General features: G+C 42.2%; 3 protein-coding genes across 4 annotated transcripts; all 3 read left to right on the forward strand.

The window, feature by feature from the left end:
• The first annotated feature begins 608 nt into the window (after positions 1–608).
• rom1a (retinal outer segment membrane protein 1a) lies at positions 609–2,653 on the forward strand. The gene is made up of 4 exons (XM_061298738.1): positions 609–845; positions 1,066–1,496; positions 1,562–1,808; positions 1,872–2,653. The coding sequence occupies exons 1-4, from the start codon at positions 696–698 to the stop codon at positions 2,076–2,078; spliced, it is 1,035 nt and encodes a 344-aa protein (XP_061154722.1). The 5' UTR covers positions 609–695; the 3' UTR covers positions 2,079–2,653.
• A 419-nt stretch (positions 2,654–3,072) lies between these two features.
• frmd8 (FERM domain containing 8) lies at positions 3,073–7,970 on the forward strand. 2 transcript variants are annotated; one of them, XM_061298677.1, is made up of 12 exons: positions 3,073–3,355; positions 3,426–3,460; positions 4,015–4,112; positions 4,196–4,363; positions 4,489–4,590; positions 4,814–4,872; positions 4,999–5,165; positions 5,253–5,465; positions 5,536–5,659; positions 5,772–5,921; positions 5,997–6,222; positions 6,313–7,970. In XM_061298677.1, the coding sequence occupies exons 3-12, from the start codon at positions 4,022–4,024 to the stop codon at positions 6,423–6,425; spliced, it is 1,413 nt and encodes a 470-aa protein (XP_061154661.1). In that variant the 5' UTR covers positions 3,073–3,355; positions 3,426–3,460; positions 4,015–4,021; the 3' UTR covers positions 6,426–7,970. The 2 variants fall into 2 exon arrangements, with proteins under 2 accessions (XP_061154661.1, XP_061154660.1); XM_061298676.1 differs by having other exon boundaries at positions 3,073–3,460.
• Positions 7,971–8,406: 436 nt separating this feature from the next.
• Positions 8,407–12,422, forward strand: vps51 (VPS51 subunit of GARP complex). The gene is made up of 11 exons (XM_061298631.1): positions 8,407–8,776; positions 8,859–8,988; positions 9,061–9,207; positions 9,392–9,611; positions 9,682–10,573; positions 10,649–10,864; positions 10,942–11,025; positions 11,092–11,226; positions 11,297–11,418; positions 11,770–11,857; positions 11,939–12,422. The coding sequence occupies exons 1-11, from the start codon at positions 8,582–8,584 to the stop codon at positions 12,197–12,199; spliced, it is 2,490 nt and encodes an 829-aa protein (XP_061154615.1). The 5' UTR covers positions 8,407–8,581; the 3' UTR covers positions 12,200–12,422.
• Positions 12,423–13,260: the final 838 nt, after the last annotated feature.

Below are 13,260 nucleotides of genomic sequence, written 5' to 3' on the forward strand. Positions count from 1 at the left end.
CAATTGACTGGTGAGCTATCCAGGGTGACCTCACTTCTCTCCTCGTGTCAGCTGAGATAGACTCCACCCCCTGACCTTGCACGAGATACGGTAGGTATTGATCATGGATATTCTGAAATGTGGCTTATATGCAATGCTGTGTAGAATGTATGGAGAATATCAATATCCTAATTATTATATTTTTCTTCACAGAAATCATGTTAATATATAATAAATAGAAGGTTACGGTTAGCATGTAAGTTTTGTCACTTAACGGGTAGCTATCACTCTTGTTTTCTCAAATCCACTTTGTCATCAGTGTCTGTTTGATGGATGCTGAGCAGACAATGGCCTGGATTCTCCTGACCACCTTAATAGGATAGGCAGGCATTAGCATTAAGACGCTCCCAGCGTTCAGGTTTGCCAAATCCACTGTGTGGAGCTGCATCGCAGTCGGTGGTTATTTGTGGACTTTTTTTCAGCACTTTTGGGAGAGACAAGGTGACCTGACATGTGCCTGTAATTTGTGTTATTCTAGATGTAGCATTTTACACAAATGTCTTATTTTTGTAGATTTTAAGTCGTACTGCTGTTGCAGTTTCAGTTTGAATCTGAATTTTCAGACAAAAACAGCCTCGTCCCACCCCGACGTGCTGTCGCCGTTCTCCTTCCCCTACTTCCCCCCCCGGTAAGGCTCGGAGCTCCTCGCTGCAACCATGGTGGTGATGAAGATGAAGTTCCCCTTTGAGAAAAGGGTGAAGCTTGCCCAGGGACTGTGGCTCCTGTCCTGGTGTGCCACAGTAGCCGGGGCGGTCACGTTTGCCCTCGGGTGTGTTCTCAAGACAGAGCTACGAAGGAGGGCAGAGGTACCGTTTATTATTTCTAAGCTTTTGACTTGGTTTAAAAAAAAAAAAAGAATTGAAATCTGGAGACCTTCAGTTCAATACACTTGGGCCCACTTGACTCATTTGATCAACCAAAGCCTGAACATCTTCCAGAAATATGGACCAAAAAAAATCTGGTTTTATTTATGCTTAACATTACTTTTGACATATTTTCATTCCATCTTATGTGACTCTCCTGCAGGTCATGGATAATGCCGACATACATATCGTACCCAACACCCTCATGATAGTTGGTCTGGCCTCCTTGGGCATCAACTACTTTGCATCGAAGATCTGCCAGGATGCCTTGGATGCTGGCAGATTTCCTCGCTGGAAGACCTTTTTGAAGCCCTACTTTGCCGTTTCTTGTTTCTTCACTGTGCTCATGCTGCTAGCGATCATCATGAGCTATGCCATGAAGGGCAACCTGGAGTCTTCTCTGAAGGTCGGCCTGAGAAACGGCATCCGCTTTTATAAAGACACAGACACCCCCGGACGTTGTTTCCAGAAGCAGAACATCGATCGCTTGCAGATGGACTTTCGATGTTGCGGAAATAACGATCACAGGGATTGGTTTGAGGTTCAGTGGATCAGCAATCGCTACCTTGATTTCAACTCCAATGAAGTAAAAGTGTAAGTCCTGCTTGCTAGACATTAGACAACAAATGAATTTTTGTAAACAATCCTATTTTTTTCAGCCGCGTCAAGAGCAACGTCGACGGCCGATACTTGGTAGACGGAGTTCCATTCAGTTGCTGTAATCCCAGTTCTCCTCGACCATGCATCCAATATCACCTTACTAACAATTCAGCTCATTATAATTACGAGTACGAAACAGAGGAGCTCAACATCTACCTGCGAGGCTGCAGGGAGGCCCTCCTCAACTACTTCATGAGTCTGATGAACACCATTGGGGCTGGAGTCCTCTCAGTCTTCCTCTTACAGGTGCACATTGCAAAACTTTTTTTTTTTTGTTATTCCTGAATAACACCACCTCCTCATTTCCAGGGTTCCGTGCTGGTGAGTTTGCGCTTCCTGCAGACCTCCATGGAGGCAGTAGCAGGGGAGGAGAACACGGAGATTGAGACGGAAGGATACTTACTGGAGAAGGGAGTGAAAGATACCTTCATGGAGTACTTTGACCCTGTGCTCAAGTTCTTGTTGCTTAAAAACCAGGTACAGGAGGGCACTCCTGAAGGCACAGTAACCGCCTAAACACAAAAGTCGGACATGTAAATATTCTTCTTTTCTTTTGCCTGTCACTTTAAGTACCTGGTATAGATAGTATCAACAAAGATACATTATTTATTGTGAATAGATAATTTACAAAGCAATTATATGAAATTGGAAGTTTTATGACATATGTGCCACAACACAGTGGTTAGGAGTCATCATTACAATGAAAAACCGAAGTATTGCAGTATTTGTAGGACAGATTCTTGGGCTCAAAACATTTGTATGTAGTATTTATTCTTGTTTTTACTTAGATATAATTATATTTTATTGAGTTTTCGTTTTGTATGTCCATTTTTAATTATCATGCATGTCGCCCACCATTAGATAATGCATTTTCTTATTCTGTTTGGCTCCTGTAATGGAGAACAATTGGATTAAGAAAACCGATTAAACTACTTCAGTGATGCACTGAAAGCCATTAAGAGTGTCCTCTAACTTGACACCTCAGTTAGCCCCGTTAATCTCCTTTGTTAATACTAAACCTGCTGCCCTTGCAGTCTCATATTGTAGCTGCATTGCAAAACTAATTCATTTGAATGTATATGTTGTTGTATAACATTGTAAATAAAATAATAATGAAACAAATCAAAGTGAGTATGCACTATGTAATGCAGGGGTGTCAAACTCCTTTACTAAAAAGGCTTTTATAAAACCTGGGTGACTCTGTTCTGACTGTTATTATTATTTATTATTATTATTATTATTATTATTATTATTATTATTATTATTCAACACTCACAGCACACTTTTTTTTCGCTGACCTACTTTCCGTCGTTCCGTGGTGTGCAACGGAATCATTAAGATAAATTAAAAAAAAAAAGTATATTTATTCTATTGTTTTATTTTTATTTTGATTGTGCATCTTTTCACTTTGACTTGGTCTACTTCAAGAACTATATCAGCTTACTTCATGTCTGCATAATTATAGCTGCAGCGACGTATGATCATGTGACGCAATGACGTCACTGCCACCCGGAAATACTCTCGACTCTATTTTGGAGTCGTCATTTCTGAACCAGTTTTGTAGACGTTTGATTCATTACATTAAGACGCAGTTTATTACTTTTATTTTCGGTTATGTTGTAACCTGTTTGTTTATATCCACTTTTACACACGAGCGTTTCTTTTTCTTTTTTTTTTAGAGGGTGACCATATAATATTCCAGTATTTGAACGAAGCTGTCACGCCCAGGAGAGAACCGTTCAGAATGTCCGATTCGTTCGCCATTCTTACACTCCGGAAAGCTCGTTAGCGAGGTATTAATCAATGATATATAAAAACAAATTGTAGACAAACGTGTCTGATGAATTAACTTCTTGACCAAAGACGACAGATCAGTGGAGCAACACCCAAATTGACAGGTAGGTCGATCACTACCGAAATGTTAATTGTTCTATAATAGTTTGGATGGTATGCTAACTAAAAAGTAAGTCATCGCTAATAGTTTGGGATTTAAAATTAAACAAATCTATGGCCTGACAGTTGAATGAATACATGAAAAGACTATTTTGGCACCATGTTTACAATTCCGTGAATCTGAATACCTCATCTTTGAACAATTGCGTAACCTTGTATTCGTTTCCCATTGTTTATCTAGCTAGTTCTTGTTGCCGAACTTGCTAATACATAGCACAAGTTTGGGTTGCTGGGAGCGTTATAGCGATGAACTAAGTCCTGTGGAATCCCTTGTTGATGGGCAGACGAAGAGTGACACATTGAGAATAAACGATATTACCCCGTCAACAAGTTATCTTTACTCAACTGGGGTTAGGGTCGTTTTGGTTGTTATTTTTAATTAGCATTGGGCTTATTAAGAAGGGAGACACTTTTTTTTTTTTTTTGCTGAAAGGGGATCAAAATGAAAATCATGATATGCACATATGAATGTAACTCAAGACATCTCTTTGTGTTTCAGATTTGAAATGGAAGGAGATGTGTGTAGCTTCCCCCCAAACTCTTCAGATGACCACTCACAAAGAGGAAGTGTTGCTTCTTCTGCTACACTGTCCCACTGTATGAGTCATCATGTGACATATTCATCAGAGAATGTTTTTGTGGATCTTTTGTTTATACTTTAACTTTGTTTTCCCTCCTAGCTCAAGATGTGCTCATATACTTGTTCGGTGACAGCGCCGTGCATTTATCAATAGAAGGGCTTGGCAGTGCCACTGTGCAGGAGTTGGGCCGAACTGTTCGAGAGGCTCTTCACGTTCCTGAGTCTGCGCAGGATGCCTTTGCCTTCTGGCTGTCTTCTCCGCTACTTGGTAAAAAGAAAATAACATCAATTCGATTATTGACTTTTTATTTATTTTTTTGCATTGGAAGACAATACACAGAAGTGTTCCAAATACAGATGCATCAGATGTTGTGCTTTGTTTTTTCCTAACAGAGCTGCAGTTAAAAGCAAGGCACCAACCTTACAAGGTGTGTCGCCAATGGCAAGACTTGCTGTATCGCTTTACGGAAGCCTCGGAGGAAGACATTTCACAAGGTGAATGTTCCAATCACTACCTTTTTTTTTTTCGTTTTGTGTTAGATGCGGGTATTTTGTTTTTATTTGAGTGTTAAAATTAGTTATATTTTGTCAAACTTGACATGTTTTTGAATAAAAGTGCTTTACAGAACAACTATGGACACACTGTTTTTAAAAGTGGAATGCATTTCTGAATTTCCGCAGCATGCACTCAAAGGTTACTCTCTTTTGTTTTCCTCAGATGAGCCTTGCCTCCAATACCGTCGGAACGTGTTTTATCCCAAATCTAAAGAGCTGCAGGTACTTTATCCTGGGGAAAAGCATGAATAAAGGATTTTTTTTTTTTAAAGCACTGAGCACAGGTCCACAAATTGTTTGCTTTACCGTCGCTTAGTTTGATGTTGCCTCAATCATAATGATTTTCAGATAGAAGATGAGGGAGTGCTCCGACTTTTATATGAAGAGGCCAAGAGCAATATCATCACTGGACGATACCCCTGCGATCCTGAACACTGGGCCTCTCTTGGAGGCTTGTCTCTTGCTCTTAATGAGGGGACGGGCTTGGACAGGCAAAAATTGACCACTACTATACGGTAAGTAAAAAAAATTCAGGTCAATGACAGTTATGCAGTCCAATATAGTGTTCTATTGTCATTGATGCTGAGTTGGTGCACCCACAGGGAGAAGAAGCTGTCTTCTTTCCTACCGGCACACGTGGCCACGGGGGGTGGAGGTTTATTCTCCACATTGAGAGGCAAGTCGAGCCGTCAGGCAGGTTTGGAGCAGAATCTCTTGGAGGAGTACAGAAAGATCAATATATCTGGAGACTCTCAGCAGGACTCCGAGCTTCTCCAGCTGTACCTCAGAACATGTCACTCTCTTCCTTATTATGGGTAAGAGATCTTCTAATTACTAAAAAAAAAAAAATCAAATTGTGGACAACATTATGACTTGTTCCAACAGGTGTGCATTTTTTGATGGGGAGATTGACAAACCCGCCCAAGGGATCCTTCAGAGAGTGAAACGCAAAGCTGTCAATGTTGGTATCTCGCTGGAGGGAGTTTACGTGATGGACGTCAAGGAGAAGGTGGCTGCTCTTTGTTTGTGGGCTTTGTGAAATTCATAAAACGCAGTGAAACTGTCAGAATTGATTATTCTCACAATTAATCAAATAACCTCTTGAACGTATTTTGCTGCAGCACGTGCTTCTCGGCCTGCGGTTCAATGAACTTTCCTGGGACCACAGCTACCCTGAGGGGGAAGGCGATTCGCACATCCTCTGGCTGGAGTTTGACGGCGACGAAGATGGCACTCCCGTCAACAAATTGCTGAAGATTTACTCCAAACAAGTGAGTATATTATCTTCTTGAATTGTGTCAGTTAAGCTCCAGATTGACTATATGTTACGCGTCTCTGTTGGTCAGGCAGAGCTCATGAGTGGCTTCATTGAGTTTTGCGTGGAGCTCAGGTCAGTGTCTGAGGGAGGGGCCACAGCAGAAACCGATGGCGATGCAAGTCGATCACAACAAGCCTCTGGAAAAGATGACAGCAAGCATGAACGCGGGGGACGGCGCGGAATGTTGCGCCGGCAAAGTAGCGTCGTATGCAGCCGGGTCCATTCGCTTAATACCATAAACTACGTCGATAATGGTGAGTTTGCCCTCTGTGTTGATTACAATGCAATGGACGGTTAACATTAAATAAAATGTTTGACCAAACTTTTTTTTTTTTTTTTTTTAGGAAAAGAAATCAAATGCTTAAAGCCAAGAAGAGCTGCATCGTTTTTCGCACGCCCGACGTCTGGAGCCACATACTCCTCTGTGCAAGTGACGGAGAGCCTGGAGCAGGGTTAAGTCACCACCTCCAGCTCTGCCGCCCGCCTTTGGGCAAAGACCAAAATAAAACATTTAAAGGAGACTGGGGATTGACACAAAAACTCCTGAACATATGTCGGACCAAGTGAGGGATCTTATTTTGACCATATTTATCCTCTGACATTGTGTATATTTTGCAGGTATGTTAATGTGAACACTAATTTTGTTAGTTGATATGCCTCAAAGGGTCACAAAGTGTAGTTGGCATCAAATGCAAATAGCATGAGAAAATGGCTGCTACTGATAACTGTCGCAAAAACCTTTTGACTGTTCTGCAGTGCTCATGGGCAAAATCCCAAAAGCCACTCTTCAGCATAACAGCTGACTTACCTCTTTTTCCTTTACAATCCTTGATAGCCTGAGTGAATCATTACCACATCTTGGCCTATTATATGACTACAAGTCTATATAGTATGCTTTAAGGTGTCAGTCAGTGCCTTGTACGTTTAAAATGGCACCTTCAGGGTTTTTTTGTGTCTACAGTAGGCTATTAGTGTTTGCTGACTTCAGCACCAAGGGGTGGAATAAAAGAATGGGTGACATATCTTAAGATTCTAATTATGCAATTGGGAAAAGGTAATTTCACCAAACATATCAAAATAACAGCTGATCACATGTACTTTCATTGCAAAACAAAATGCTGCAACAACCCGATGGGAACGTTTCTTCATATGTCAAGGGTCACTGACTTTTGAACATGCTACTAGAAACAGAGCAGAGGTATCTTGCTAAACATCTCACAACTTGAACACGTCTCATGCTTTAAGCCATTCTAACATCAATTTCCTCCCTTAACTCCCCATGCCATCAACTCAATATTTGTTCACTCATGTTATGTATCCAACTTTTCAGAATCAATGATGTTATTTGCTAACATACTATGCATGTCACATTGTAGAGTAGGCATTCCAATTCATGTGATCATTTATTATAAGGCTGCACTGTCAATACATTTGTTGATTTTTTTTTTTGTACTGTATATTATATGTATGTATTTTTATGTTCATGGGTTTATACAAGAGACTGAGGTCACGTTTCCTCTTCAACACTCACTTTCAAGTGCCTTTTTTTGTTTGTGTTCTGTTTTTGTCCAGGTGACTTTAGTGCGCTGAAGCGGTCAGTGGAATTTGGCTATTGTTTGACCAGTGAACTGTGTACTTTCTCAAGTGTTCGCCATATTTAGCAATGCAAATCAACTTCTTGGTGCTTGTGGAGTTTGAAGTGAAGATTGTTTGGTTCTGTTGCAAACATGCTGCTCTGTGTGATCCAGCTCAAGACAATAGAAATGGGCATGTCCAACATGAGAAGGGAAGTTTAAACACTTAAGGCCTTTTTCCTTAATATCACTTTTTTTATTTGGTCTGTTAAATGCAAAATCTTGCTTCCTTAGATTGAAGTATATCATTTATAAGTGTTGAGTTTGTACTATATCGCATAGTGTGTTAGAGAAAACCTAGACTCACTGACCCTGGATGTATCACCACTGAAACTGCGTTTAATACATATTAAATAATATTCAATCGCCTTTGTATTATTTTTTTTCTTATTTTACATTATTGCAAAACAGTCTCGTCTAATTTTGATTATTTGACCAATAAAAGTTTTTCTTTTCATCTTCTGGACAGATTAAGTAGTTATTTGCTTACTTATTTAAAAATAAAATATAGTGCACTAACTACAATGTCAATGACCTCTTCATTACCCGGAAGTACAACGTTGTGAGTAAGGAATATTATCATCCCGGTCTCATCTAATTTTGATTATTTGACCGATAAAAGTTTTTCATTTTCTCTTCTGGACTCAGATTAATTAGTTATTGACTTGTTTATTTATTTAAAAATAAAATATAGTACACTACAGAGCATCAATTACGTGTTCATTACCCAGAAGTACAACGTTATGAGTATGGAACATTATCATCTCTTGCTCGCAGATACTCTTTGGCAACACAGTGGCCACGCCTTCTAAGCTACGCAAGCGGAAGTGCTATGTCGTGTTCAATGTAATGTTACAGACGGTTTCTGTGTATGTAAATCGAATTTACAGTATAATATACAGCTGTTTTGCACCTCGCTTTTTCTTCTCGCAATTTGGACGCTTGTCTTCTGACTGGTAGTCATTATTATTGCTTGTCAATGAGCCAGCCACTTATCGCAATGGAAGCGGACGCCTCGGCCTCCGAAGACCCAGGGAGGAAGCGTAGGGTCCACGGTATGTTGAAGCTCTACTACGGGCTCAATGAAGAAGGAAAGGGGGATGAGAAGCCACAGTCCCTGGATCCCTGTGACATTAACGGGCCGCACTTTGACCCAGAGCACTACCTAAACAAGGTGAGAAGAACACTGACCTCATTAAGAAGTGCCACTTCTCTTATTTTTGTTAAGCTATTTTCCATCATGTGTTCCAATTCAGCTTCGACGAGAATGCTCTCTTTCCGAGTTGATGGACCATGAGACCTGCATGGTCAAGCAGATCCGTTCTTTGGATAGTGACATGCAGACGCTAGTATATGAAAACTACAATAAATTCATATCAGCTACAGGTGAGAGAATTCACTTCCATCCTCAAGTTCTTTATCCAATTCCAAAATATCTTCTCGCCTATCTTTCTCAAGATACCATCAGAAAGATGAAGAATGATTTCAAAAAGATGGAGGACGAAATGGACTGTCTGTCTGCAAACATGGCGGCGATCACTGATTTTAGTGCTCGCATCAGTGGTACCCTTGAAGACCAGCATGCTCAGATTACAAAACTCTCAGGTGACCTGATCTTGTTTTGTAGTCATGGGAAAGGAGGATTTCGCTTCAGATTTCTTTCAGATGGCCTCTAGATGGCACTGTTGGTTAAAAAAAAATACTAATAATAATAATGCAATTTTGAACCTTCATTTTCCCAACTGTTTTGTTGAGTCGCTTCATATTGTTTTGTTTATACCTTCCTTAGGGGTCCACACATTGTTAAGAAAATTGCAGTTTCTATTTGAACTGCCCGCCAGGTTAAACAAATGCTTGGAGCTGCAAGCTTACTCTCAAGCAGTGAGCTCCCACCGACGTGCTCGTTGCGTGCTGCAGCAATACAGCCACATGCCTTCCTTCAAGGGCATTCAGGATGACTGTCATGCCATCATGGACAAGTTGGCGCAGGAGCTGCGTCAGAAGTTCAGGTCAGTTTGGTTGATGCTGATGTGACATGGTGGCAGAAGACCAAAGCAGCATATGTTGTTTTGCTCACAGGGACGGTGGCTCGAGTGCTAAAGACTTATCAGAGTGTGTGGAGCTCCTGTTGCAGTTGGATGAGCCAGCAGAAGAGCTGTGTGAAAAGTTCCTGAGCCACGCCGGTTCTCGCCTGGAGTCGGACCTGCAGGGCCTGGAAGCTGAGATTAAGCCGAGCCCGCCTGCATCAGCAGCAAAAACTGCTTTGGCGCGCAAGCCTTCACCTGGCGCCACCGCCGGGTCGCCCAAAACAAGCGCTCTTCGTTCTCCCTCCTCCAACACCGACATCCTGGAGTTCATTGACAGAGGCTGCAATGAGTTTGTCAGCAGCTTGTGTTTGGTCATTACGTCATATCAAGAACTTTTCATCAACCACGCTCAGACGGGCGAGCTGGCATCCAAGAATATTCCTCAGATGGCAAAGAGTAAGCTGCACGCCTTCGTGGATGAGCTGGCCACTCGCTATTTCTCGCTTGTGGAGCGAAGGATCCAAGAGGAAAAGGGGGTGGCGGATAACTCCCTCTTGGTCCATGCTCTTGACCGATTCCATCGCAGACTCCAAGCTGTGGCCAAGCTGCTGCCGGGCTCCTCGGTGCCCAACCAAGGCACCGAGATTGTGATCCGCGCAGCGACCGAGCGAGTCAAGCAGTACCTGGCCGCGCTCCAGAACTTCTACATGGACAGCTTGACGGACGTGAGGCAGGCCCTGGCGACGCCTCGACTCTCGCTGGCCGCTCCGGGGGCCGGCTCTCATCTCGGCGGCCCGGCTTCTGGCAGAGATGGCTCAACCAGCCTCCCGGACCTGCTGTCCTCCCTGTCAGCTTCCATCTTAAATCAGATTAAGTCTGTGTTGGCGTCTGTGCATCTGTTCACAGCCAAGAACATCACGTTCTCCAACAAGCCGTACTTCAAGGTCAAAAAATGTCTCAAACTTGTCGAAGAACATTCTCATGGTGATTGTTTCTAATGCTTTTATATCTTCTCGCAGGGGGAATTTTGCTACCAGGGCGTCCGCGAGAGCCTGGTTGTGAGTTTCATCAAGTTTGTATGCCAGTCGTCTCGTCAGTTTTGCGAGAGCGCAGGAGACAAAGGAGGCTCCACCCCGCCGGCCCTCCTGTTGCTCCTTTCCCGACTCTGCTTAGACTACGAAACCTCCACAATCTCTTACATCCTCACTCTTACCGATGAACAATTCCTGGCGCAGGTAGAAGCTGTCTGTTGAATGTTTTTTTAATTGAACTCAACTCTGAGCCAAATGTTTCCTTTGGTGTACATTTTCAGCACCACAGTCCGGTAACGGCAGTCACTGCTCTATGCGCGGAAGCCAGGGAGGCAGCACAGAAACTACTCAACCATTACGTTAAGGTAGTACCTCGTGCTAGTTGGGGAATCGGATGACTTCATGCATCCAGTTTGTGTTCATACTTGCAGGTCCAAGGCCTTATTATTTCCCAGATGCTTCGAAAGAGTGTTGAAACACGAGACTGGGTCAACACGATCGAACCCCGAAATGTGCGTGCGGTGATGAAGAGAGTTGTTGAGGACACCACCTCCATTGACGTGCAGGTGACATATATGGCCTCGAAAGGAGATTTAATGTTCATGCAGACCTTTTACAGCTGATGTTTTGTCTTAGGTGGGGCTTCTCTATGAGGAAGGTGTGAGGAAAGCGCACAGTAGTGACTCCAGCAAAAGGACGTTCTCGGTCTACAGCAGCTCAAGGCAGCAAACTCGCTATGCCGCAAGCTACACACCAAGGTTTGAATTTCTTTTTGATGATGATGTAATGTTTATGACTTTTTTACTTTCTCTTGCTTTTAGAGAGCTTTAACTCTGAGCAATCATTAAATGTAAAGAAGGAATTGACACCCCTTCAAAATGTTAATTGCCCTTATTAATAGTTTTAATTTGTGAATGTACACTACAATGTTCCCCAAAACAGTTTAGTATCATTTGAAACAAATCTTAAAACATTAATTTTGATGAGGGTTGTAAATGTTTTCTTAGTTTTTTATTATTAATTGTTATTACAAGTGCGTATGTACATGCCCCCATGGCCAAAACACCTTTGTAATTTTTAAAAAAATGTTTCTGTTTGATTCTCTGCAGCGCTCCCATGGACACCAATCTGTTGAGCAACATACACAAGCTGTTTTCTGAGCGCATTGACATCTTCAGCTCAGTGGAGTTTAATAAGGCAAGTGCTCTTTTTTTTTTTTTTTTTTTTATCACAGTCACTCAAACAGTCACTCAAACTCTCATTCTTCCTCCGTTGCAGGTCTCAGTCATGACGGGAATCATCAAAATCAGCCTAAAGACATTCCTGGAGTGCGTCCGGTTGCGTACTTTCGGACGCTACGGGCTGCAGCAAATCCAGGTCGACTGTCACTACCTGCAGATGTACTTGTGGCGTTTTGTGTCTGACGAAAACCTCGTACATTTCCTGCTGGATGAGATAGTCGGAAGCTCTGCCCACCGCTGTCTGGATCCTGCTCCGATGGAGCAGAGCGTCATTGAAGTTATCTGTGAACGAGGTTAAAAGCTTAAAGCTTAACTTAACCACAGCATTAACACCACTACCTGATATTATCAAACACTGGAATTTTACTGTTTTGTTGAGTGTACTGATAAATGTTACTTGTAGCATGAAAACATTCATTAGGCATTCATAGCATATCAGTGTGCTCATACAGTAAAAAAAGTCTTGATTAGACAAATGTACATAATAAAAATATGAATAAAATGATTATCCATCCTCTCAACCATTGTCTGATGTGATATGGTCAAAGATGTGTTTATATTATCACAAACCATGAAGCTTTAAAGAAAGGTTTGAAAATGTTGCACAAATGTTATTCCTGGGGGGGCGCGTGTGACCCTGGGGGAACAGGCTTTTTTTTTGGCAGTACTATATAAAGTATAAAGTGTAATTGCGCGTTTACTACAGCAGGGGGCAGTGGCGCTCTCATTGTTACTTCTGTCACGTTTGCGACAGTGCAACATTTTACGACTTACAAGACAAGTTAGGGTAGTCACGGTGGGGAGGGGGGGCGCGAATAGTTTTCTTCTTGCTAGGGGGGGGCGTAACAGAAAATAATTGAGAAGCACTGGTTTAAATAAAGGTTAACCAAAAAAAAAAAAAAAAAAAAAAAAAAAAGTGAACCCTGAACTTTGAACCCGCGGTGACCCCCGGTGACCCCGCGGCGACCCCGTGGTGACCCCGTGGTGACCCCTGGGTGACCTTTGAACCCTGAACTTTCAACTCTAGTTGAAACTCGAAAATGTGCACATGACCCCGTGAACTTTGAACCGACCTTTGACCCCTGGGTGAACTTTGAACCGACCTTTGACCCCTGGGTGAACTTTAAACCGTAAACTTTGACCTTTGACCCCTAGCTAATTACGTTTTTTTTTTTTTTTTAAACCGGCATAGCAGAACGATCCATGGTCTTCAGATGCCGCGCTGTCGCCATCTCCTGGTCAGTTAGTGAAATGCTTTTGCTGTTTTTTTTTCTCTCAATTAAAACAAATCAATTAGCCAGTTGGTTTTCTTTATTTAATATCTATTATCAGACAAAACCAAATTGTGAATCAGTCACC

This window comes from Syngnathus typhle, linkage group LG15, assembly GCF_033458585.1.
Source record: "Syngnathus typhle isolate RoL2023-S1 ecotype Sweden linkage group LG15, RoL_Styp_1.0, whole genome shotgun sequence".
Taxonomy (NCBI): domain Eukaryota; kingdom Metazoa; phylum Chordata; class Actinopteri; order Syngnathiformes; family Syngnathidae; genus Syngnathus; species Syngnathus typhle.

Bases quoted from the DNA above. Each gene is read 5' to 3' on its own strand.
- rom1a (XM_061298738.1), top strand. From the start codon at position 696: ATGGTGGTGATGAAGATGAAGTTCCCCTTTGAGAAAAGGGTGAAGCTT. The intron at 846-1,065 runs GTACCGTTTATT...ACTCTCCTGCAG, and splicing joins AGCTACGAAGGAGGGCAGAG to GTCATGGATAATGCCGACAT. The intron at 1,809-1,871 runs GTGCACATTGCA...CCTCATTTCCAG, and splicing joins TCTCAGTCTTCCTCTTACAG to GGTTCCGTGCTGGTGAGTTT.
- frmd8 (XM_061298676.1), top strand. From the start codon at position 4,022: ATGGAAGGAGATGTGTGTAGCTTCCCCCCAAACTCTTCAGATGACCAC. The intron at 4,873-4,998 runs GTACTTTATCCT...AATGATTTTCAG, and splicing joins CCAAATCTAAAGAGCTGCAG to ATAGAAGATGAGGGAGTGCT. The intron at 5,166-5,252 runs GTAAGTAAAAAA...GTGCACCCACAG, and splicing joins AAATTGACCACTACTATACG to GGAGAAGAAGCTGTCTTCTT.
- vps51 (XM_061298631.1), top strand. From the start codon at position 8,582: ATGAGCCAGCCACTTATCGCAATGGAAGCGGACGCCTCGGCCTCCGAA. The intron at 8,989-9,060 runs GTGAGAGAATTC...ATCTTTCTCAAG, and splicing joins TAAATTCATATCAGCTACAG to ATACCATCAGAAAGATGAAG. The intron at 10,865-10,941 runs GTAGAAGCTGTC...GTACATTTTCAG, and splicing joins ATGAACAATTCCTGGCGCAG to CACCACAGTCCGGTAACGGC.